This window comes from Nannobrachium achirus (assembly GCF_963921795.1).
Source record: "Nannobrachium achirus genome assembly, chromosome: 12".
Lineage (NCBI taxonomy): Eukaryota > Metazoa > Chordata > Actinopteri > Myctophiformes > Myctophidae > Nannobrachium > Nannobrachium achirus.
Genome location: NC_137832.1, coordinates 54005346 through 54029784, shown reverse-complemented (window position 1 = coordinate 54029784; position 24439 = coordinate 54005346). Strand labels below are relative to the sequence as shown.

The 24439-nt window shown below is 43.4% G+C and overlaps 2 protein-coding genes across 3 annotated transcripts in view; one reads left to right on the top strand and one right to left on the bottom strand.

The window, feature by feature from the left end:
• Positions 1 to 1208: 1208 nt before the first annotated feature.
• On the bottom strand, positions 1209 to 2174 carry LOC308295711 (transcription initiation factor IIB-like; the record flags this gene model as incomplete). The annotated part of the gene is made up of 1 exon (XM_080738758.1): positions 1209 to 2174. One exon carries the CDS (start codon positions 2172 to 2174, stop codon positions 1209 to 1211), a length of 966 nt encoding a protein of 321 aa, XP_080594884.1.
• Positions 2175 to 6816: 4642 nt separating this feature from the next.
• The window catches only part of bmp2k (BMP2 inducible kinase), an 81287-nt gene continuing 63664 nt past the window's right edge, over positions 6817 to 24439 (top strand). For both annotated transcript variants that reach the window (XM_080738101.1, XM_080738100.1), the window contains exon 1: positions 6817 to 8029. In XM_080738101.1, coding sequence (XP_080594227.1) covers positions 7882 to 8029 — 148 coding nt within the window. In that variant the 5' untranslated portion in view covers positions 6817 to 7881. The remainder of the gene's footprint in view (positions 8030 to 24439) is intronic.

The window sequence follows — 24439 nt, the reverse complement described above, 5'->3', positions numbered from 1 at the left end:
GTCCTTGGGCAAGACTCTGAACCCCTAATTGCCTCCGGTGAGTAGGTTGGTGCCTTGCATGGCTTCCTCCGCCACTGGTGTATGAATGTGTGTGTGAATGGGTGAATGTAATGCACAATCTATGTAAAGCGCTTTGGATTAAAAGCGCTATATAAATGCACCATTTACCATTTACCATTTATTAGTGTGACATAAATCGCATGTGCCCATATATAGAGATGTATGTATCTTTCAGTCCTTGTCCCTTTCATGGGCATATTGGGTGGATCAGCGGTTCTACAAAAAAAATGTTTTGTACAACTGTACATCCATCGTGCAAGTACAGTAACGGCAGGGGAAGCAGCTAAGAATATAGGAAAAAATTTTACACACATGTTTTTTGACATTGCTAATGATCAGTGATGTTTTTTTTGCTTGGTCCCTTGAACAGACAGCACTAAACCTGACTTGTGTCCGTGTCCACCATTATGATTGTAGATTTGACCATAAATGGACCCCTTTTATGGGCATATCGGTTGGATCGGCGGTTCTATAAATGAAAAAATGTTGTAAGTACAATAACGGCATGGGAAGTAGCTAGGAACGTAGGAAAAGAATTAACAAAAACTATCATTTGGAACTTGGGATCCACATGGGGAAGGAAGGCATAGTTCCAATGTGGATATCGGACTTCATGTGACCAGCCTGACTGAGTGAGTGACGTCAGTCATCTATGACATATTGACGGTAGGGTAAGTGATATTTTATGGTTAAAACAAAAAGGGTTTTGTTAAAAGGTGAAAGCACTATTCTGATAGTAATCATTACTATTGTTTGTTCAATAACAGAGGTCTACCTGTCTCTCCTGTTCTTGAATAAACAGAAAATACATTTCCAGGTAAGTGACACATTTTCAGACAATCAGAAGAGAGTACCCATTTATCCGCTTAATTTTTATAGTGTTCCAGTTCCAAATGTGTCTGCTCATTTCTTTGTGTCATCACTTCCAATTTCAGACAGAAAGACACTCTAAAAGACAGCTAACCCCCTGCACAGCCATGCTGTATCGTTCAGGACATTACAATTAACTAGGACACACACTCACACACACACACACACACACACACACACACACACACACACACACACACACACACACACACACACACACACACTCTCACACACACTGATGAATAAAGGTCAAGATGGTTTTCCTCATACTGGCATTTTCACACTTGGGGCAGCTTGTCCACAAGTGTGTCAAACCTGAAACCCGCAGGGAAGAGGTTTGCGGCATGTGGGTAAATGAGCTGGTAGGACTGTTTGATCGTGATGTCTGCCACACCGACAACGTCTCCGATCTCTATTTGGGTCTTCTTCTCGGCAGAGGCCTGAGAGGCCATGTAGATGGCGGCCGCGGCGACTGAGATGGGGCTCTTGCCAGGCAACAGGTCCAACGCCACAACCTTTTCGGCGATGCCGGTGGCGACCATCTGCACCTGCTTGGACAGGCCCAGGTTGGTGCAGAAGCGTGACATGAAGTCTCCCGTGGTGATGAGGTCCACGCTGGTGTTCAGCGCCTTGACGATCAGTTTGAAGCACCGGCCGACCTCCTTCTTGGAGATCCGGGAGACGGCGCAGATCTCTTTAAACGTTCTGGGAACTCGTTTCTGTCTGCAGGCAATATAAAGGCAGGCCGAGGCAATGGCGTCATTACTGCGCCCATTCAGGATCCTCTTCTCATAAACCTGTTTGAATAAATTGTTTGTGCTGTCTATGATGTCTGTCGGCAGGTGGATGCGGTCTGCCATGGTGGTGATCTCTTTGAAGGCGTTGAGCATGGCCCGGTTCGAGCTGCTCATGTTGCGACGGTTGTGATACTTGGAGTTACCGAACTCATCAAAGCTGGCCGCGCCTGTCCCCTTGCTGATTATGGTGGTCAGGTCCCCCCCATTGAGGAGTGGATTCTGGGGGTACCCCACCCTGGACGGGTCTTTGGTGGCTTTCTCGTTAGTGAAGGTGCGCCACTCTGAGCCCACATCGATGACGCGGTCGCACACCACGAGGCCACACTGCGTGCATATCATGTCCCCCGCTCTGTAGTCCTCGACCAGTTGAGCGTCAGGGTGGTCTTTACACTGAACCTTGGCAAAAGCCAGACCACCATGTTGACGCCAGCCTCGTGACGACGCCATGTCACTCCTGCAGAACCCCTCTCCCTTGCTCTTATCTCTTTATTCTGTATATACTATCTATTTCTCTCTAAATATCTATCTTTGTCTGCGGCAAGCAGTATGTTGGTCGTCCTTGGACAGTTTTAACATCTAAGGGCACACTCAGACCTTAAATAAGTATTTAATAATAGTAATAATTCCAATTTGCGCAGTTGTCCTTGTTTGAACCTCAGTCAAGACCCACTCAGATTCAGATGGTGTCTTAGTAGTAGAGCTTCTGCTTGCATCTGAGCTCAAGGAGTAATGGCCACCCTTTATAGTGCTTGGCTGTGTGCTTGTGACATCAGACACCATCAGACTGATGTCAGCAGTTAGATGTATTTGCCGGCTCCAAATATGGATATAGGTTGTCCTGGTCCAAATATGGAGTTTTTGTGAGGTGAAGGCTATCGGGTCGGGTCTCTCCCTGAGTTCCGTCCTTGTCCCTTTTATGCCCATATATTGGTATACAGTATATTAGTTTGTGTGTGGATTAGCCTGAGCCAGCAGAGAGCACTGTTGAGCTGCGACAATACCTCCAATGGGAAAGCAGTGGTAGGCCTCAAGTACATAATGTGAGTCACTGTATATAGTTATAAGTGAAAGTTATTAATAATAATACATTAATAGGCTACTATTATTATTAGTGTGGTTGCAGGGCAAACACAGACTATTGTTCTTGTTGTTTTTTCTCATCATCTGATGTAACCCAGCCTTCACCCAATCAGACATCACAATACCTTGATATTGTGATGTCATCCTTTCCCCCCTATCTGATTGGCTCCCCATTAGAGTCGACGGCAACCACACTTGCAATTTTCAATTGCATCTTTCTAGTTATAAATATTCTACTTGAGTTAAAGTTGCCTACTGGAACCTACTTAAGTATTTCAAAGTACATTTTGTTTTTAATATCATATATTGTTTTACAGAACCACGTAACTCTCTAAAACCATTATGAAGCACAACACCTATGGCTACGGCTCCCCTATTGTGAAATGGCTTTGAAAGAAACAAAGAAAGAAAGCTGATCACAAGCTGAGCTTTACTCCCTATTACCAGGCAGCAGAGGAGATTGAGTGGCTCTGCATGCTGCTGAGCCACTGCTGATGGTAAAACCAGGGCCAATCAGTCACTCACTTCCTATTGAGGTGGAGGAGACCCTGGAGGCAAAGTCCAGTTCCTCGTTAAAACCACCGTAATGACCCGGCCCCTCACTCCACTCCGCTACCCTGCCCCTCTTCTCTTGTCGAAGGAAATGAGGACAGCAGAGGCTGCCAAACTGCATCTTTATCTGTCTGCAGACCCACTGTGTGTGTGTGTGTGTGTGTGTGTGTGTGTGTGTGTGTGTGTGTGTGTGTGTGTGCTTGAATGCATGTGTAGTGTGATATATGGTGGTGACATAATTTGAAGGGAATACCAGGGCCACAGGAGACGTCGCCACTTAGCACACACAGGACTTCACACACTGCTATATGAGACAGTTTATGCGGTCAGAACCCCATAAAGTCAGAGCAGCACTACCGAGACGAGAATGGAACAGAAAGGAACTGCCTGTGATTATTATTCTGTCCCGAATATGAATTTTTGTTCTATCTTCCTCGCAAAGAATTTCAGAAGTTCAAAGGTAGACCACAACATATGCATAGCCTATTCTCAACTTTTTCTATTTCAAGGACCCACAATTTGATAAGATGTTTTGATCGATGGGGATGTTTGTGAATGAGGCATGAGTGTATACACTCCGAGTTAGTCCTTGAAACTAAAAAGTTAAAGAACCACTGTCCTATCCAACTCCTAATGTGCCACACATAGAGTCGTAGTAAATGAGTGTCATTCTGAAGAAAACCTGGAGAATGACATTCGCATTCAGTAATTGGTCTTATGATCAAAATAAGACCTTTATAATGATATGTAAAAAAGAAAATCTAAAATGTGCTACTGACAAGACCTAGTCTGGCCACGTAAACATCTGTCCGTGTACAAACATATTAATGACCCCTGTTTGGGGTCCCAGAGGGGGAAAGTAAAGTAAGTATGCCTTGCCGAGCCACAGGGCAGTTGAGCCCTCGAAGGGGTAGAGAAATCCTGGTCTAGTCTTTTAGTCAGCCGCCTGTCAGAGCGTCTGGACCAGAGCTAGCTGAACCAAGCAGGGAGGCACTGGGTCCCACAAGTCTTTGGATGACCTGGCCGGGGATCGGTCCCGACCTCCCAGTCTCAGGGCAGACACTCTAAACCACAAGGCCACTGAGCTGGTCCAGAGCAGGAAAGGGTATCAAAATGGGGGCCTGTGGCCTAAACTAATGCACATCAAACTGGGGGTCCCTGAAAATAAAATAAAAACAAAGTTCGAGAATCACTGCTTTAGGACAGAAGTCACCAGCAGGTGGCATCATTCACCTCAGAAATGGGAGAACAATAAGTGTGTCAACAGAGACCCTCCTGTGGGGCGAAGAGGAGGAACAGGATGTGTCCAGACACGGAGTTTGGAGTCATGTGATTCTCTCTGCTCCTCATCTCTTATGTAATCTGTGTCTCTGCCATGTGCTTTCCATATAGGCTGTGTGTGTGTGTGTGTGTGTGTGTGTGTGTGTGTGTGTGTGTGTGTGTGTGTGTGTGTGACACTGTGTGTGTGACACTGTGTGTGTGACCCAAATGTGAACATTGCGATCGAGTTGCCACCATGCCACCCACCAGCAAACTGCTTCGTCTTTCAAGGGGGTATTTTCTTGTAAAGAGCAAAGTGAGCAAATTGCATACAGTTGGCCAGCCAGCAATGTAGTGTATGTATCCAAACTACACACACACTGATGCTTTTTGTTCAAAATTAAAATATCCTGACAACTTTTACACATTAATTCCTCATAGGCTACTGTCACTGAACGTCCCTTTTTGGACTAGTGGGAAAGCTGCACAATAAATCATGTTTATTTGACACCCACACAGAACAGACAGCTGTAACCTATGCCCTAAATACTAACTAGACCATCATAAACCCTTCATTAGGCGCACAACAAAAGTGTGTGTGGGGTGGGTGATTATTGTCTTCAATAGCCAAGATAACTGATCAATAACTAGCCTTATATCGCGACCGTAGGTCGCATTTAGTATGAAAACCTGCAGATCATGTACGTGTGTGCGTCACGCCTAATGTCACGCTCCATACATGGCCAAGATCCCTGATGTTATCAATATTAAGCCTATGCCTGGGCAGTGGGAATGCCCATATATGGACATATTGTGTCAGTTTCATGATAACCATTATGGTTGTTGCGACGCAAGTCACACTTTAATTCCGTCATTGTTCCTTTTATGCCCATATATGGAGATCCCTGATGTCATCAATATTAAGCCCATATCTAGGAAAGCCCATATATGGACATATTGTGTCAGTCTGTTGTTTCAGCGTGGGTCGCTTCTCGCCCTTAGGGCATCTTACTGGTAGTGTTACTGACTGTTTTATGTCCTTCAACCTAAAGCCTATACTCCATAGTACTATGGTGTCGCTTTGCAAAAAAGAACAGACCTACAAGGTAACCTTAGATGTAGATCTTGTAGATTTTTGCTTTCCACAGCACCTAGTTTCAATTCATCACTTAGTGCTTAGGCTCTGGTCTAAACCCGCCTGCTGTATCCTGTAATTTTCCCTTCACATACACGCACACACTGACCGTTTCCGTATCCGCTCAAGACCGGATTTGCAACTCAGCAAAGTGAAATGGATCCCAGCCTAAACTAACTTTTGTCAAGCGACACGCCCCTCCTCGCGCGATAGACTGACACCCACCATGGCACCACCCAATCAGACACGAACACAGAGTCTCTTTCACCAATCGGAACAGCGGAGAGGGGCGGGACCACCAGCAGCTGGGGTTAGGTTGTTAACATGATTGGCAGCGGTGTAAAGTAACTAAGTACATTCACTCAAGTACTGTACACAAGTAACATTTTGAGGTATTCGTACTTTACTGGAGTGTTTCCAATTTCCAATACTTTTACTTCTAATCCACTACATATTAGAGGCAAATAGTGTACTTTCACTGCATTTAATGTTTTTGAAAACGTTATAGTAATACTACATTATTTTGTAGATATAAATTATAAATTATAATATTACAAAACACACATTAAGCACTTTAGCCCTATTTTAAACCTGATATGTTTGAAAATAGCCTATCTACAAGTAGATGTAGATCATTTTGTACTTTTACTTTTGTTGCTTCAAGTACATTTTGATATCAATACTTTTGTACTTTTACTCAATTATATTTTGAATTGTACTTGTACGTTCACACCAAAGTATAGTTGCCAGCTGATGAACGGATGCTGACAATGCATTTCAATGGGAATGGAGCGGATTTTTGCAAAAATCCGCAAATGGCAGATCAAAAAAAAAATCCTTTCCATTCCCATTGAAATGAAATCAGCTGGCAACCAACTTTGGTGTGACCGTACCCCAACAGAGTAGATACTTTTACTTTAGGTAAAACATTTGAGTACTTTTTCCACCCCTGCCCACTTCTTCTACTCTTCCATCCTCCGCCCGTCCCCTCGCTCACGCTGCTGCTTGCCGCTGCCCTGCCAGCCCCGGGAGTTCTGTTCTGCCTGACTTTTAACGGTGAACTTGAACGAAACGAAAGCGTAATTAACGACAATGAGCCGCAGACGGACGAGAGGCGGCGGGGAATGAGCCAAAAAAGAGGACCGAATGTGGGTGAATTTTCACAGCAAAGCAGCCAAGCGCTCTGTCGTCTCTCCCTCGGTCCCCGCTGGGTCGCCTTCCGTTGCCTTCTTTGAGTTAACCGCCTTGCATGAGGCGTGCAGAGCGGCCGCTCGTAGCGCCGAGTCCTCGCTCCTACGGTCGGAGAAGGAGACTGGAGAGGACTAGGAGACACTACTGTGTTAGTTAGTTAGCCAAGCTGAGCTAAAGCTAACAGGCTAATAACGCCGCGGCGAGGTGGAGGTGAAGAGGAAGAAGACGTGTGTGGTGGGACAATATAAGCAAAAATAAATAAACAAAACGAGCCCTGGCTGTCCCGCTAGGGTTCATTATTTCCAGAGGTTACCACCCCGCACAAAGACGTCTCATCTCGGCGCCGCCAGCCAGTCAACAACACCAGCCTTGTTGTTGGAGGATTCCTCTTTCATTGTTGTTGACTCTGGACTTGACTGCAGCAGCATGCTAGCTGCAGCTGGAAACACACAGGCTATATAGCGTGATGTGTCATGACTGTGTGAGGGAGTGACGGTGACGGAGCTTCACGAACGCAAATCGGGGGGAACCAGCAAACAAACAAGCGGTCAGTCATCCGGAGGAGTGGACTCTCTGCTCTGGATGCTGCTGTCATTCGCACCCCGGCGGTGAGGTGAGGTGAACGGGGGGAGGGAGTGGAGTGGAGTGGGACGTGATCTGGAAGCTGTTCTTCTTCACACAGCACAGGCCGTCGGATAAGACTGGTTTTCTGGTGATCATGACGGTGGAGTAGCTCCTCAGCCCCTCCGCACGGAGCATGCATGAGGAGAGAACACTCAGTTGATGATAGGGGGAGAAGAGAAGACCGTCGTCGCCCGGTACGATTCAAAGAAGAACTTTTACCACGTCGTTTAGTTTGATTTCCCCCCACACAACAAGGGTTGGGTTGGGTTGGTTGGTGTGTTGCTCAGACAGAAGAGAGAGTAATAATACAGAATGAAGAAGTTTTCACGAATGCCAAAGTCCGAAAGCGGCGGACTGGGAGGTGCGTCCGGGTCGGGCTCCAGCGGAGTCAGCAGCTACTTGGGGAAGGTGTTCGCCGTGGGCCGGTATCAGGTCACCGTGGAGGAGCTGATCGCAGAGGGTATGTAGCCTGACACTTGATGCCTGGTATGGTAACATGTCATGTCTGGCACATTGTGCACCATTCATGGGATCAACACTTCATTCATATTGATATTCTGTTCTATACAATTCGACATTGGTCAAATTCCTTCTTTTTGCACTACAGTCAGTTTTTGTTTTGTTTATTGTCACTCTTTAGACAGTATATATTGGATATAGGCTATACTAAACGGAGCCACCCAAACTAAATATCCTGTATGCTCCAACAGCTCCAACAATGGTCCACTCCAGTCCTCACCCTCTTATTAGCCCTATTTGTCATTACTAGTAGTAATGCAACTTTGTTAAACATGTGATTAGCTAGTTAATGGGAAAGTCCAACTTACATGGAACTTTAAATACATATTGTTAACAATACAATGCCATGTTTTGAAAAAGAGAACAGGAGACAATTGAGGAAGTGGGGATAACAGGCATACATCTGGCATTTGACTTCATGGTTGAGTTCAGTGGCTGTTTTAGCCATAGCAAGCTGATGGCTTTCAAGTGATTGAAAGCTATGTTTGACAGACACCTACACTAGGAAGGTTTAATGAGGACTATACAAGCAGAAAGTGGCAAGCCACACCTGCTCAACTCTAACCTTGAAGGCCCGTTGTCAACAATGACATGACTTATGTCAGTGACATTAACACAAACAGCATTGATTGACAGTGTCCTTTTGAGTTGCGTAACATTGCAAACATGCTGTGGTAGTCATGATCTTACAAGGGGCGGAAGAGAAACAAAAAAAAAAGTCTATGTAGTCCATCATGTGTTTTACTATCTAATCGTGGGAAGTGGCTCTAGCTGGAATCTTCACTATAGAACACAAAGTACAATCCTGACTGCCTGCTCCTCACTAATCTCGGGTGAACATTCTGTGGAAATAGCAGATGTACAAGCTCTGCTTGTAGATCACTATTGTCAGTGAAGGAATTTGGCGTAGAGGGTTAAAGTAGCGAACCAAGTATAGGGCCCTGGGGGACCCCGGTCAACTAAATACTTGAGCACTGTCTGGTGGATGCAGTCACCCCTCTTCTCATCACTGACACCTTGAGTAGGGATGGAGCTCGAAACCTGAGCCCATTATCAAGCCTGTTATCGAGCATAGTGGCCCATGACGTCATGTTTAAACAATCAAGACAAGAGGCGATCAAGAAATTATTACAGTAGTATTCGTGATATAAAGCTATCTAACACTTATTGCACATTAATGAATGGTTGTTTTAATGGTAGCTAAGATATTTAAAACTTTTGCCATCTTCATTTAATCTTGGCCAGCCACAATCTCACAGTCACTCATAACTGGCCAATGAAAAAAGATACCAGTTCTGTTCATAATTTGTTCTCACGTCTTTCCACGGAATATTAGTAAACGCTCAATAGTGGGCTTGAGAAAAGCCCAGCTCAACAAGAAGGATTGATAAGGTGCTCGTTTACAATAAAAAATTACAAGCTCCATCCCTACTCTCGACTGGCAGTGCTGCTGTCATACTGTATGATGGAGGACAGTGGGCAAGGGCAGGTTAGGCTCATCATCAGCATGCGGCCATGCGCGGTCCGGCTGGGCCGGGCCGGACATCCCACAGCCGTGCAGCGTCTGTCAGTTGGTCACTGGTGTGAGTGGGTGCACAATGAATTAGTCCTAAAGTCTCATCTTACTCAACCGTTTGTCGACAGTTTTCAGTTTAATGAAAAGCATGACGCCGCCTTCAAAGTGTAACAGAAAACCGGTGTGCCATGCGGGCCAGGTAGGAGGAAAGTTTATCTCATTCTCTGAATCATCAGGTAACCTCGGTTAAAAACATGGGGTTGTGGTTGTTGTATAGAAGGGGCCTCAAAACTGTGTATCTCATTCTCTGAATCATCAGGTAACCTCGGTTAAAAACATGGGGTTGTGGTTGTTGTATAGAAGGGGCCTAAAACTGTGTATGGTAAGCTATTTTTTCTCTCCTCCTTGTAACTTATCTGCAGAGTAGGACAGTTTTTATTATGTTGAGCAGGAACTGAAGTCATTTCCCTCTGTGGTTTCTGTCTGATGGCTGTCAGAGAGAACCCAAGAAATGAGTACAGATCTAGTAACAGGATGCATCTGTGAGCGTGTCACCCTTGCTCTACTGAATGTCTTTGGTCTTACCCATCCTTTTGTAGTTTTGACATCTTAACATGCCCTCTCTCAACCGCAGCACAAGCCTTTTCTTGAAATCCCTCTCCCAGAAAAAGTTATAGTGCTTTCTTTTATCAGTGCACAACACGCTGTATCTTATTCACTTAGAAATGTATGCAAATTGGCTTGTAGCATAAACAAGCTAAAAGATTGATTGATTGAATATCTTAGTACAAGTACAGTACAAAAAAGGAAAAGAAAATATATATATTTATATATAATAGCACAAGTACAGTCAAACACCCTGCCTAAAAGGAACACCCCAAAAAAGCCCTTGCGGTCTTGTTTCTGTTGGAGGTCATCTGCCAGGGCATTGAGGGCAAATTGTGTTACTTAGGTTTTGAGACTATAACAAAGCAAATGTTAAATAAAAGGATTGTCCACAGTCCACACATACAGTACCTAAAAGTGCATTCAAATCTGGATAGTTCGAGCGGCGCGATTACATACAAAGACAAGACGACGCGCAACGTGGTATGAACGAGCCAAACTGGGCAACGCGAACCAAACGGGGCAAAGCGAACGGTCGCATCAGTATCTTTGCCCCTGCTGGAAAGATCCGACAACCAAACGACCCTCGCTGCCCCCCCACTCCACCCATCATGTCCCGACAGTGGGCCCGTACCTATGTTCCCCAGGTTCTATGTTCCTCAGGTTGTATGTTCCCCACTTACCACCTAAACCTAACAACCCTAACCTCACTAAAACTAATGCTGTGAGGTGGGGAACATAGAGAGGGGAACATAGAACCTGGGGAACATAGAGGGGACCCCCCGACGGTCAATCAATGTTGATGTTGACTGGAGACAGAAAATATTTTGGGTGTTTGGTTTTGGGACTGTCCATTAAAAGCTCTTACTTGTGCAACATAAGTTATGTGCAATTATCATAAGTGCAACCAGCGACCATGGCAGATGCATAGTAGGTTCATTCTATTGCCTGTGCAATTTGGCATCCCTCTAGTGCCACTGCCACAAGCTTGGTGAATAGCATGGCTTATCTTTACACTTTGTAAGCAGCAAAAACTCTTCCTGAATTTGAGGCCAAGTTGTTTACTGTTAAAGGGCCAGGCATAATTTTCCAGTCTTTTCCAAATTCCAACCACAGCGATGGTCTTGACCAAAATTTAGCCTAATCAAATGCTTACATTTAGAATGTTGCTGACTTACTTGGTAGCCTACAATGCATAACTAAATAATCCAAAACATGTTATTTTCAAATCTGTCATGCTCATTCCGCAATATTACATGTCCGTAATTAAAATAATTTCTGATTTTAGCATTGGTAGACTTTGCGTCACTATTTTGCTTTGGTTGCTGCCTGGCAATTATGTTGTTTGATACATTTTGCTTGTTACTTTTGAATATGTCGTGCAGACAGAATTTGATCTATAGGGAAAACATTCGGGACGGCTGTAGCTCAGGAGGTAGAGCAGGTTGGCAGGTCCATGGGTCGGCGGTTCAAATCCCGGCTCCTCCTGTCCACAAGTCGAAGTGTCCTTGGGCAAGACACTGAACCCCACATTGCCTCCAACGAGTCGGTTCGTGTCAGCTTGCCACCATTGGTGTGTGAATGTGGGAAGTGAGGACGCTGGTGTCAACTGTTCGCCGCTTCACCTCCCAATGTTTGAATGAATGAACGATTGTAAAGTGCTTTGAGCACTTGGAAAAGCGCTATAAAAATGCAATTCATTAATTCATTTATAAACTATTCTTTTGCTTGTGTGTTTCCTCCATTTTGTTACTACTATTCCCCTTTTAACAATGAACTATAAGGTCCCTCACACACTTGTTCTATGGAGGGTGTAATCACATGCCTCAGATACACATGGAGTCGACAGCTGCTTCTTTCACCTGACAGTGAAGAGCTTCGCTGGGAGGCTGTTATATGCGTGCAAAGCAACACGCTATCCCTCCCAGTTAGTTACATTTCTCTCTGAACAAGTCAACCTGTAGGAGACATAGACGGAGTTCCTAGTGCGTCATCAAAGAACACAATCCTCATTGCCTCCCACCTGCGAACATGGACATTGTGTTCATAGTAACTGGCTGGAGACTAGCGATGGGATGATATTAAAATTTCATGTCACGATTATTATGACCAAACAAATTGTGATTTACGATATTATTGTGATGATCAATTAAAAATATCCACAACATCCATTATCCTGGGGTGGAACATTTGCCCAAATAATAGCAGATCTACAAGCTCACAATGCGCCAATTTCACGATACATTAGATCTCCACGATTATCGTGAGTGGACTTTTAATCACAATAAATGATAACTATTATCGTCCCTCATTTATGTCTCCCTACTGAAGAACGAATGGTTCACGGGCACCTTTGTATACGAGACAATGTTTACATTGGTTGGCAAGTTCTGTCACTTGTAATTAACTGTAGACCATTTCATTTGTAGCCTGGATGACTAGTTTATCTTCCTTTGCCATGTTAACCAAGGTTGTAAGTGAGTGTAACCCATTTTTGCCTCAGCTAATTGAGGTCACCTTGACCTTTAAGGATCAGTGCTTCTTAACTTTTGGGCTACAAAACGTGTCTGATAGAATGAGGTGTAGCTGTGGTCTTCCGGCTGTCATCTGTGCATCTGAAGTGAACGGGTGAAGTACTGTATGCCTGTTAGTAAAGTTTTTATATTTTTTTCACAGGACATGCTGACGATGTACAATTTGCTGTCAGCAAAATCTGAGACCTATACACAGTTTCATAATCGCAACTTGAAGCACTGAGGAGGAGTGGGGAGTAATTGAAGCTTTTTCAGTTGCAGGGACAACTATCATGAGCCACATAATCACATAAGCACTAGACGAGCAAACGGCTGCTGTGTTGAACATAAGGCCTTTTCATCATGTCTTGAATGGCTTATAACTAAGATGGTGTGCAACCGAGTGGGCTTTTTGGCCTGTGCTTTACTGCGATTTTTAGAACGCTGTTATCAATTCAAATCAGATTACAAATTATCTTGTCTGTCAATGCTGGACCGGATTGTGAGTAGGATGTGAAAGCCGCCCTCCGGTTTAAAATGTCCTTAGTGTCTTCTTTTATTAATGAAAGGAAAACAAACCAGAGCAAGCCTAATTAGATAACTCACTGGCACACACAGTGGATATTAGAATTTAAATATGTTGATAAGTAGGCTAAACATATCATCAATAGTAAACACGTCGCTACCCACTTTAACCCTGATGTCCCTATGTTGGGCGTGTCATGATGGGAACATTGTTTTCTATAATACAAAATAACTAGAAAAGATGCAATTCTGGGAAGTGTGGTTGCCCTGACGCGAGTCACTGGGAATCCACTGGGAAATGTATTCCGTCTTACCATTAGTCCCTTTTATGCCCATATATGGATATCTCTGTCTCTGTCAGTTCTTGTTGCGACCGTAGGTCGCATTTACTACCAAACCCTCCACCGGCTGTCTGTCAGTGAGTGAGTCAGTGAGTCAGTCCGTCACACTTTTGCCCTGCTCATATCTCCACAACCGTTGCCCCCATCCATGCCAAATTTTGCACACACACTCCTTGACTGCCAAACTACAACCTCCAAGGACCCCCGGAGCCCCAGGGACCCCCAGGTCCCTGGGGGACCCCCGGATGTAAAAAATGACCAAATGTGCTCACACGTCACACGTCACACTTTTTCCCTGCTTATATCTCCGCACCCGTTGACCCGATCCATGCCAGATTTTACACACACACTCCTTGCCTGCCAAACTACAACCTCCAAGGACCCCCGGAGCCCCAGGGACCTGGGTCCCTGGGGGACCCCCAGATGTAAAAAATGACCAAATGACCACCCCAACGGGGCTGCTCGCGGGGAATTCCCGGGGACCACCGACTCCTGGTGCTCCAGAACGGATGCAAAAGTGGTGGCGCCCCCAGTGGAGGACCCCCTGCCACTGCAGCGCACATAAAATGCCGTAACTCGGGCTAGGAGCGTCCGGGAGAGCCGGGGCCGGTACCTATTCGTCCGCCAAGGCAACGCGGAGACCCCACCCCTCATTTCTCACATGGCCCTATTCTAGCGCCACCTTCAGGCCGATTTTTAAAACACATTTTTGGACACTGCTCCTACAGTTTTTGCCCTAAAATCACGAATATCACTACACAGCATGTCTACACTCATGTCATCAACATGGATCAGGAAGATTTTGGAAAAACAAATTTTGGCCCTATTTGTGGAGATAAGCCACCTACGGTCGCTTATCTCCCGATTAGGGAGTCTTACTGGTTCCCATTTGAGTGGTGCTAGCCATTCCGTCCTTGTCCTTTTTACGCCCTTATATGGAGATCCCTGATGTCATCAATATTAAGCCCATATCATTTTGGTATGCCCATATATGGACATACTATGTCAATCTCATGTGGTCTATGATGTCAGTCATCTACATATTTGGGAAAAGTTTAAATTTTGAATGTTCCCATTCCAGTCAATGGAGAAAATTAATTCATAAATGAATTAATTAATATAAATTAAACTATATAACGTATATCTTAGCAAAATGCACCCAGACGAGTCCCGGTGAAGTCGGTCGTTTTGACATATGGCCTGAGTGCGTGCCACCAAAACTGGGAGGAGTAGTGCAGCAAAATAAAGTTTTTCCAGAAAGATGGAAAGAAAGAATAAAGTACTAGTCAGGTTGCCCTGTTCACCAATAATACATATCAGATCTACAAGCTCCGTACACTTCATGATGCATTGTGAGCTTGTAGATGGGCTATTTTCATAACACAGTATAGGTGGTAAAGTACAACTGGATACTTGCCGCGAAAAATATCTGGGGTGGATATTTTGATATTTTTCTTTTTTTTATTCTTATTATGCAGGACACACTTGTTCTGTTAATCTTCTGTGTATTGACCTATTTGATCCTCCCCCTTTTCTCTCTCTGGACCATTGTGAGCGTACATCCCATCTACATGATTAGCATACTGTACTGGCCATGAATGGGCGGATTGTGTCCCCTTTGTTGTCCTGTTCCCGCACCCTATAAAGAATGCTGGTACGGTGCAGCACTGGCTCCCATGATGGGGCATAGCTGTCTTTGTGCTTGCTTATTGAGGCCTTCTGTATCTGCCTCTCTACACGACCACTACCCCTTCTTTGTGCCATTTGCAAATTAATTACTTTTTCTACCAAACGCATTATTGTCCAATCTGAGGAGGGCCATTGGCCTCAGCCAAATCTGGGAATGAACTCGGCCATATAGGCAGAGACCAAAGATAACAGTCTTTCACTGTATAGCATTATGAAATGGAAACGCTAGATTTGTCCTGTATCAATGAACTATTTAGGCATAACAGTGTTGGATGTTTTGAGCGGCGCTCCTACATCTGGCTTTGTCCGTTTGTCCCAAGAAAAGGGTCGCCCAGGGTCACAGTGGCCAAGTTAGTTTGACACTATAGGGCTCCCACAGTCATGAAATTACTGGAAATATTTTGAAATGAGAAAAACAGTTTTCCAGGCCTGGAAAAGGTTTGGTATTAACTATTAGCACTAATAGTAACATTGTTACTCTGACCTTAGTCTCGCGTAGCCAGACAACTATTCCACAATCTCTGAATGCTATATAGAGTCTGGAACAGCAGCTCCCGAACGGCGAGTAATGGAAAACGGGCATTACCGTAGCATCCCTATTCTGGGCAGAACAACCGTCAAAAACAACATAACAGATTTATAAGATCACAACGTCGTGACGCGCTGTGAGAGTGTAGATTGGTTATTTTTGGCTACAAGATTTGGTGTAGTAGAGGGAAAGAAAGGGACGAACCCCAGACTATAGAGGATTTTAAGTGGTTAAGCTTAAAGCATCGCTCATTTTTCCAGACATCTTTAGTTGCCAGTTTGTTAGATGTCCAGTACTGAATTTTCAGAGAGGCCTATGAGTTTGAAACAGATTCTAGACTTGTGATTGCAGGCTTCTCTGCTAGACAGTGCCTGAGTCTTGACTCTGAGCATTAGATTACCATTCGGACAAGTGACGAATGACTACTTCACCCGTAACCACTGAGGTTATGCTGGGCACGGTAAGTAAACATGCTATGCTGCCAGTGAGTACTTGAGAGGAGTGACACAGGTATTTGTCTAAAAAATATTTCCCATAACTTGGAGTGGCACTCATTGACTGTACTGTACATACAGTAGGCTGTACGTGATAAACAATGACTTGACACAAGATACAAGGATAGGGTAGGGCTGACCTTTGAAGCTCTTTAGGGGTTGACACTAAGGTCTTGACCATCGGGCAAGTACAGGTCATAAAGGTCTTGCACACTTGCCTGGAAAGCAAATTGTCCAGACTCCCCTTATAAAATATAGGTACATTTTTTAAACTACTGTTTAATTTAAGACTTATTTTTTGTACTTTCTTTGTGTGATAATAAATGTCATAATTATCTAACTTCTTATGCCAAATACCTACATAGCTATTACTATAGCTATGACTACATTATGTCTATGGGTTCACACTTATTTTACATTCCACAGACCAGGAGACGGAGCACTCTGGCCAAGTTCAGGTGTTTAGACGGTTGTCTGGTGTTGTGTTTATAGCCAACTAAAGATGGTTGTGTCCCCTCTCAAACACGCACTTGCCTGGTCGGGCAACCCGAAAGCTATCCTTAGTGTCAACTCCTGGCTCTTTTTCTTTTTTTTTTACGTCCAAGCTTTTGGAGCAAAATTCAATTTGAATGTGAACTTCAAACAATTCAGGGAATTAGTGAGAACTCAAGCTGCACTGCTCACTTGGCGTGTGTGGCTTACAGGGACGTTTACAGCTGTGTGTCCACTGTTCACTGTCCAATTGAGCTCAGTCAGCTCACTGGTCTTCTCTGTCAAGATCAGCAGAAGGCTGGAGAATAGACATGAGCTACTATTACACACACACGCACGCATGCACGCACGCCATGCACCCACGCACGCACGCCATGCATGCACGCACGCACGCACGCACACCATATACAATGTAAACACATGCCATGTGTACATGTCGTTTTGTGCAATGTCCTTACTGATTTAGTGCGGCACCACAGCTTGTTGTTTTAGGTCAACCTTTAGGTCAAATAAACCTAGGTCTTTAAAGAAACTGACATGCTTTGAAAATATGGATAAACTGAATTGTCATTATTTGACATCTGGAATATTTTGTAACCAGGCAAGTCTGTGTGTCTCTGTCTGTCTTAGATGAATAGTTTAATTTTAAAGAGGTTTTATCCCCTCACAGCAAGACTTGCTTTATTTGTTTGTGGTAATGAATAGTTAGTTAGCCTATGCAGTTAACTGCTTAATCTAGGAAAATCTAGATCTAATGCAAAAACTAAAATAGCTGCCCTCCTTAATATATAGTAATACTCCTTCCTAGCAGGATTGTTCCCCATTGTACTGGTATTGTACAATGGTAATAAGGTATTGTATTTGACTGAAGTTGAGGTGGTGTCTGTGATCTTTTCTGTTGGTGTTAAATAGCTCTACGTTCCCATAGTAATCCTTGCTATAGACCGCTTGTTCCGTTAACGAATGATTGAATGAATACTGTATTATAAGTTCGCATAGGAAAAGCACAGGACAGTACAGTTCAGATACAAGGTCTACTAATAGGATTTAAACCCAAGAAAGCACTATGGCTTGTTTACATTGGGGACCTTTTGTACTCTATTCATAGAGACATTCATAGAGACAACGGGGGTCTTCCCGTCTTCTCCAGCTCTTTAGTAAACGGAATACATTTCTAGGTCAGGATAACAATTTCATCCAATCAGGAGGGAGAACACATAGGATACAGGATAAACAAGTGAAATTGGAAGCGATGCAACAAATAAATTGGCTGACAAAATTGGGACTGGATCACTATAAGGTGAAGCTGATAAAGGAAAAAATATATCTTTATGGGGCTCTCTGTTCTTCTGATTGGATGAATTTTGTAACCCACCTAAAATATATATTTTCTGTTTAGTGCTGGAGAGACGTTAAAACCCCTGTTACTGAACAAACTGACATTATCACAGTGATTAATGTTGGAATATAGAGCTTTAACTTTAAAACAAACTTGTTGTTTTAACCATAAAATATTACTCACATTGCATTTAAACCTCTTTAAGTTTTAAAATGACCGGGCCTGATGCTTGCCTTCGACCCAATACTCTGTTTGGAACTCAGAGGCTTTTGTTTGAGGCACACCCATTATATATCTTATTACTTTCGCCAGCAGAACGCACAAGTACTGCTTTCGGTGGCGTATCTGTCGTGTATCTGTTTGTGTTTACGCCCCGTAGCCAATCAGCCACATACATACAGACAGCCCCGATCGCAGTGTACTTGCGCACTCTGTTAGCACACAAGTAGGCCATACCTGGACAGAGTGCAGTCTGGTTTATTCTTGATTCTATGATTCTTTTTGTTTAGTTGGTTGGTCATTATTCACAACACGATGTCACCATTAAGGGCGAAAACATGTATTGGAGTAAATGAGTGGATATGCTCCTCTAAAATGACACATCAAAGCACTGACTCACAGGCAGTTGCACATGACAGTGTGCATTGTGTCACCTAAACAGCTACGTGTCCCCACTAGACCATCTGCCATTTAGGTTGTTTGTAGTCTGCTCACGACCATCAAAGTAGCTTACCTTTGCGATTTTATTGAAAAATATCCATCCATTTTTTCCAACCTCAATCTTTTGTAAAAGAACGAACGCTCGGTATGGCGGCGTTGACACACGTGAAAAAAGAAACGAGTGTTCGTTCGGCGACAAAATAGTTAAGACCTGCTTTTTTTTTTAAATTAGATCTACAAGCTCACAGTGTGGCACTGAATGCCGCGCTGTGAGCTTGTAGATCTGCTATTTTGTAATAGTTAAAGCATACAATAGACAGACTTTGAAGAGGATCATCTTGTGCAGGTTTCCCTCATGAGTGCAGCCCACTCTTTTGGCTTCCATCATCATGGCTGCAATTCAATCTTCTTGAGTGGCCTCTGGCCTTGAAAGCACAGCCAGTTCTAATTGTCACTGCAGTCTTGATAAACGAAGTGTTATTGTTTTAGGAACCACACTTTCCACCGGGCTATAATTTAGCCCCAAACCCCCAGAACAGGTTATATCTTGCATCTAGATCTTCTTGTCAGCACGGCAGCTAATCAATTCCCAATCCTCCTTCACAAAGCTCAGCTGTCTTAAACCGGAGTGGCCTGATGTCTTAAACCGGAGTGGCCTGATGACGATTGCGTCTGATTTCTCAATTGCAGTTGTTTTAGGCAGTAATGTCGACTCCAAGAATGCAACACCAGAACACTTGCATCACGGATGTCTTTGTTACACACACACACACACACACACACACACACACACACACACACACACACACACACACACACACACACACACACACACACACACACAGGCTAAGAAATCGAGTCCCTCAGCCTCAGGGATGCAAGCGTTATCTTTTGATCATTATTCATATTGGCCTAACACATGTCCTACAGAGATCTAAGTCATGTTAAAGTAATTAAATGCATCCCGGTAGGGCCGGTGCGATATTACGGCTCAGCTTCGTACGACAAATGGAGAAAATAGCTGATTTGCAAGCTCACAATGCACCAAATTGTGTATTGTGAGTTTGTAGATAAATTATTTGCACAAGTTTTTGAAATTTTGATTTCCTTTGGACTTTGTTTCGTTGTTGTTTTTACCACCTTTTGTTGACGTAACCTAAAATTGGGACACTAAGGTTAATCAATGCGTTTAGCGACTGAGCCTGCTGATGTAAATACTTTATCCTAATTTCTCCTTTTACCCCACGGCACCCATCTCTCCTTCCCTGCTTAACCCATTTAGACGAAGCATGTGGAGATTAAACCTTACGAATCGTTGAATCGACATAAACATGTGTGATGCGAGTGCATCGGTTCATTCAGTATGCAACGAATACAATAGACAGCTGTGGATTTTACCAATGCGCTGTGTCTGCATCGGTAAAATCCACAGTTACATCTTTCTTTTTTTCATGTTGTATTTCATACTATCCTGTGTTTCCGAGTTGCCTTGAATGCCGAAAAGAAGAAAAAAGTCTTTGACAAGACTCGACATGCATCTTCCGCAGCGCAGTGAGTGAACCCAACCTAACCTACAGTACGCGCAGACAGACTTAGCCAGCACCTGCGAGCCCCACGGGTTAAAATGCAAGATTAGTACCACACTTCCCTAACCGTCATTCAGTTTTTGTCACCGTAGCACACTGAGTGATATTACAATTCACAGCCGTTTGTTCTTCTTGAAGAGTCTCCGACGGAACTGATTTGAGATCATTTTGTAATTAATGAAAGCTTCTGCGCTTTATTAACCACACACACACACACAAACACACACACGCACGCACGCACGCACGCACGCACGCACGCACGCGCGCGCGCGCGCGCGCGCACACACACACACACGACCAACGACCAACAACGTTTCTGGCGGGTGTACTGCTTGCGCTTAAAACAAAATGTGTTTCTCTGTTTCACAACCTTTTACTGTTGATGCAACTTTCTCTCTCTGCTGCTGTTCTCTCTGGGAGAGAAGCCCAATTTATATTTCGCAGCACTAGTGCCTCGCTATGAGCTTGTATATCTGCTATTTTTGAATTGCCAAAGTATAAAATAATGGTTAAAGTGGTTAAAATCTACACGTGACACAGATGCTTTCCAGGTCTTAACCAGAGATCATCGCCATGCTGGCTTGTGGTGGACATTTTTGACAATCTTTTATTTTTGCCACGGACATACAGAACTAAAGGACAGTAATATTACCAGAAACACACAAAGAGCTTGCCCTGAATGACCATAACAGGTCTGTAACTCAAAGTGTACAATTGGAACCAAATGGAACCCAAAGTGTACAAATGGAACCAAATGGAACCAAGTGGACCCTTATGTTTCCATTTGGTTCAATGTGTACCCTCTCTGAGTTATGGGGGTCCTTGCAAATAAAACATTTGAGTAGTAGCACTAGTGCTAGTGGACTCCCAATATGCCATAGTGTCGTAGTAAATAAGTGTCATACATATTCTGAAGAAAGCCTGGAGACATTCAGTAATTCACCGTTTGTCAGCCTTCTGATTGGTCCCTGAGACTCCCTGACTGGCCAACCAGAAAAAACCATTCACTTTTTGCTATCGGGGGTGGAGTTTGTGCAGTGGAGAATGTTGTTTCAGGCTTTCAGCAACTGTCCGCAGTGCGGAGCACGACCTTCGTCCAGTACGGCCGCGGCAGTAGGGGGCGATCTCGCTCATCATAATGAATAAGCTTCAACAAACTAGTTCACATGGACCTTATCAATGGTCTAACTAGTTACGATTGGGTACATATATTTTAAATGGGCAGAATTACGAAAAGCCAGCCTATTATGTGAGGAGAACAGATTATAGTTCTCCTCTTCCTACCCAAGATGCAATGCGCTTTCTTTTTCTATTTCTATTCTCTCTCTGATCCAGAGGATTAAACTAATTAAAACATATATTTTCGGGGGAAAATTACTGTTTTGCTATGTAATTACTGTACCTTTTTCTTCCCTTTTTATTAATATCACGTAGATGTGTTTTTTTTTGGTACTTTATACAGCTGTAATGAGGCTATGACGGAAAAAATAATCCCATCCACTTCCACTATAAAAGAATCTGCAATAGTGATTCTGTCCCACTGGGATTAAACAAATTAAAACATATATTTTCGGGGAAACCCCCTGTTTTGCAATGTAACTACTGTACCTTTGTCTTCCCTTTTTATTAATATCACCTAGATGTTTTTCCTTTGATACTTTAAATTGCAATAATGAGGCTATGAAAAAAAAAATCCCATTCACTGCCACTATAAAAACAATCTGCCCAGGGTTAATGTCCCAGCATAGTAACAGGGCAGAATGGGGCGGGATTTGCAAAAGCCTGAATTGGGTCTTACAGTATGATCAAAATAAGAACATTATAATGGTATGTAAAAAAGAAAATCAAACATTTGCCCAAGTCTTTGCCACGGACACATTTGTCCATGTACAGACATATTAATGACCCCTGGTCTTAACACAGGTATTACTGTAAAAAACCCTGGTAAAAGAAGTTAGGTTGTTGCCGTTGTCAGCCTGGGTCTGTCGCAGAATAAGAAACACTTGCCAGGCCCAGGCAGCACTACCACCAAGCCGCAGCCCAGCAGAATTGAAACGGTGAGGGAAAATGGGTCAGTGGAGTTTTAAGCTAGTCGACTGGAGGCTGGCACGTCATAGCTCAAAGCAGTTTCTGTGGCAGTATGTCTATAAAAGAACCAATAGTTCCATTGCTTCAGCAGGCAACATCATTTTAGATTAATTGCCCTCATATCTTTCCATATCATTTTCTTTCTTTATTAAATGGAATCTGCTGTAGCTCAGCATTGTCTTCTGCCTTTTGTTCATTTGACACAAGACTCATTGATCAGTCATCAGCCTCCGGTTAGTGTATTCATAGTCAATTATTGATATGTTTTGTTTTTGATTGACAATAGAGAAGAGAAATGTTGTGTGACATGGGAAATCTGCTTTCATGACCCAACCTATGACAATAGACAATATAAGTCGTCAATCTACACAATTAAAGGGGCATACCACTCATTTTCAACTTTTAACTATGCCATTAATATACCTCAGAGTTGTTGCTTATAACTGGAGGATTGATTTTGGGGTCATGTGATCAGTAACATCATGAAGATGGACTCAAGACAAAGAGTACATCTTCATGATGTCACTGATCACATGACCCCACAATAAATCCTCCAGTTCTAGGCAACACAGAAGGGGGGGACTTTTTTCCCCAATGAGTGAAGTACAGGTAGTGGAAATCTCCAAAATGAGCATAATAACTATTAAAATACTCATGCACTCATCATTGTGGAAAAATACTAATGCTAGATTGACACTTTCCATGATGTTATTATGCTAGCCTGCCATCCACAATATAGACTACAAGAGTATACTATGTTGAAATTCTTTTAATGAACAGTTACTTAAAAATGACATTGTCAGCTTTGTATTCTGTGTGGGGGGAGAAATCACCAAGTGCAGAATCTCTCAACTGCTCACCAAAAAACAAGCTCATGGCTATTTTTAGTCGGGTCAAAGCATGCCGCTGATCATTTTCTGGATATCATTATAGTGCAACTTTTGAAGACTTGTGTGTTTAACAGATAGTCGCCAGCCAAAAGTGGGCCACAAGAGCTTGGTGTATGCAACTTGGGCAAGTTAACTCTATGTGACAGTAGTTGAAGGAGGAGGTAGTAGACCACACACACACGCACACGCACACACGCACACGCACACGCACACGCACACGCACACACACACACACACACACACACACACACACTGAGGCTGTGTTCAAGGACACCCAGTTTGATATGCATCATTGGGCCACAGCCCACAGACCCACATTTCATCCCCCTTTTTTATCGATGTAACCCAAATCTACACATTCATATCCTCTGTGTTAATTTCACTCTAAGAGTGTACAATTTATGCATTTAGGAGACACTCTTTAATCCAGAGAGATTTACAATGGCAAAGTAACACATCAATACATCAAATGCATAGAAATAGTAATCTAAGAAAAACATTGGTAGACCAATCACCTGTCATTTTCAGTAAAACTTTATACAAATCGAATACAACATGTTATCTAAATTGCATGTATTGAGGGTAGTGCTATGGGCTAAGGTGGAGTCTGAAGAGATGAGTCTTCAGACTATGGCGGAAGCTATAGGGAGTGAGTCTGCCATTCTAAGTGCAACAGGGAGTTTATTCCACACTTTGGGGGCCAGGAGGGCGAAGATTCTAGGACTTCTGTTTTTTTTTTTCTTTTTTAGCGAGGGTTCTGTCAGCATCCCTGTGTTAGCTGATGGGGATGCCATACCTTACAACTATTTGCATCCATCATTTGTACACTCTGAGTTTACAGACCCGTAAGGGTCCATGATTTGTAACCCTAGTTGTCCCCGTTGTGACTAGGCCTGTCACAATTATTACATAATCGTCTAATCGCAATTATTTTACATAATCACAATTATTTTACATAATCGCAATTATTTTGTCCTAATCATCATAATCGTTTCCATGTTGAAAAACTTTCATATATTTGCAAACATTTTCAAAAATATTGGAAATAGTAGATCTAATAGCTCACAACGTGACACGTTTTGA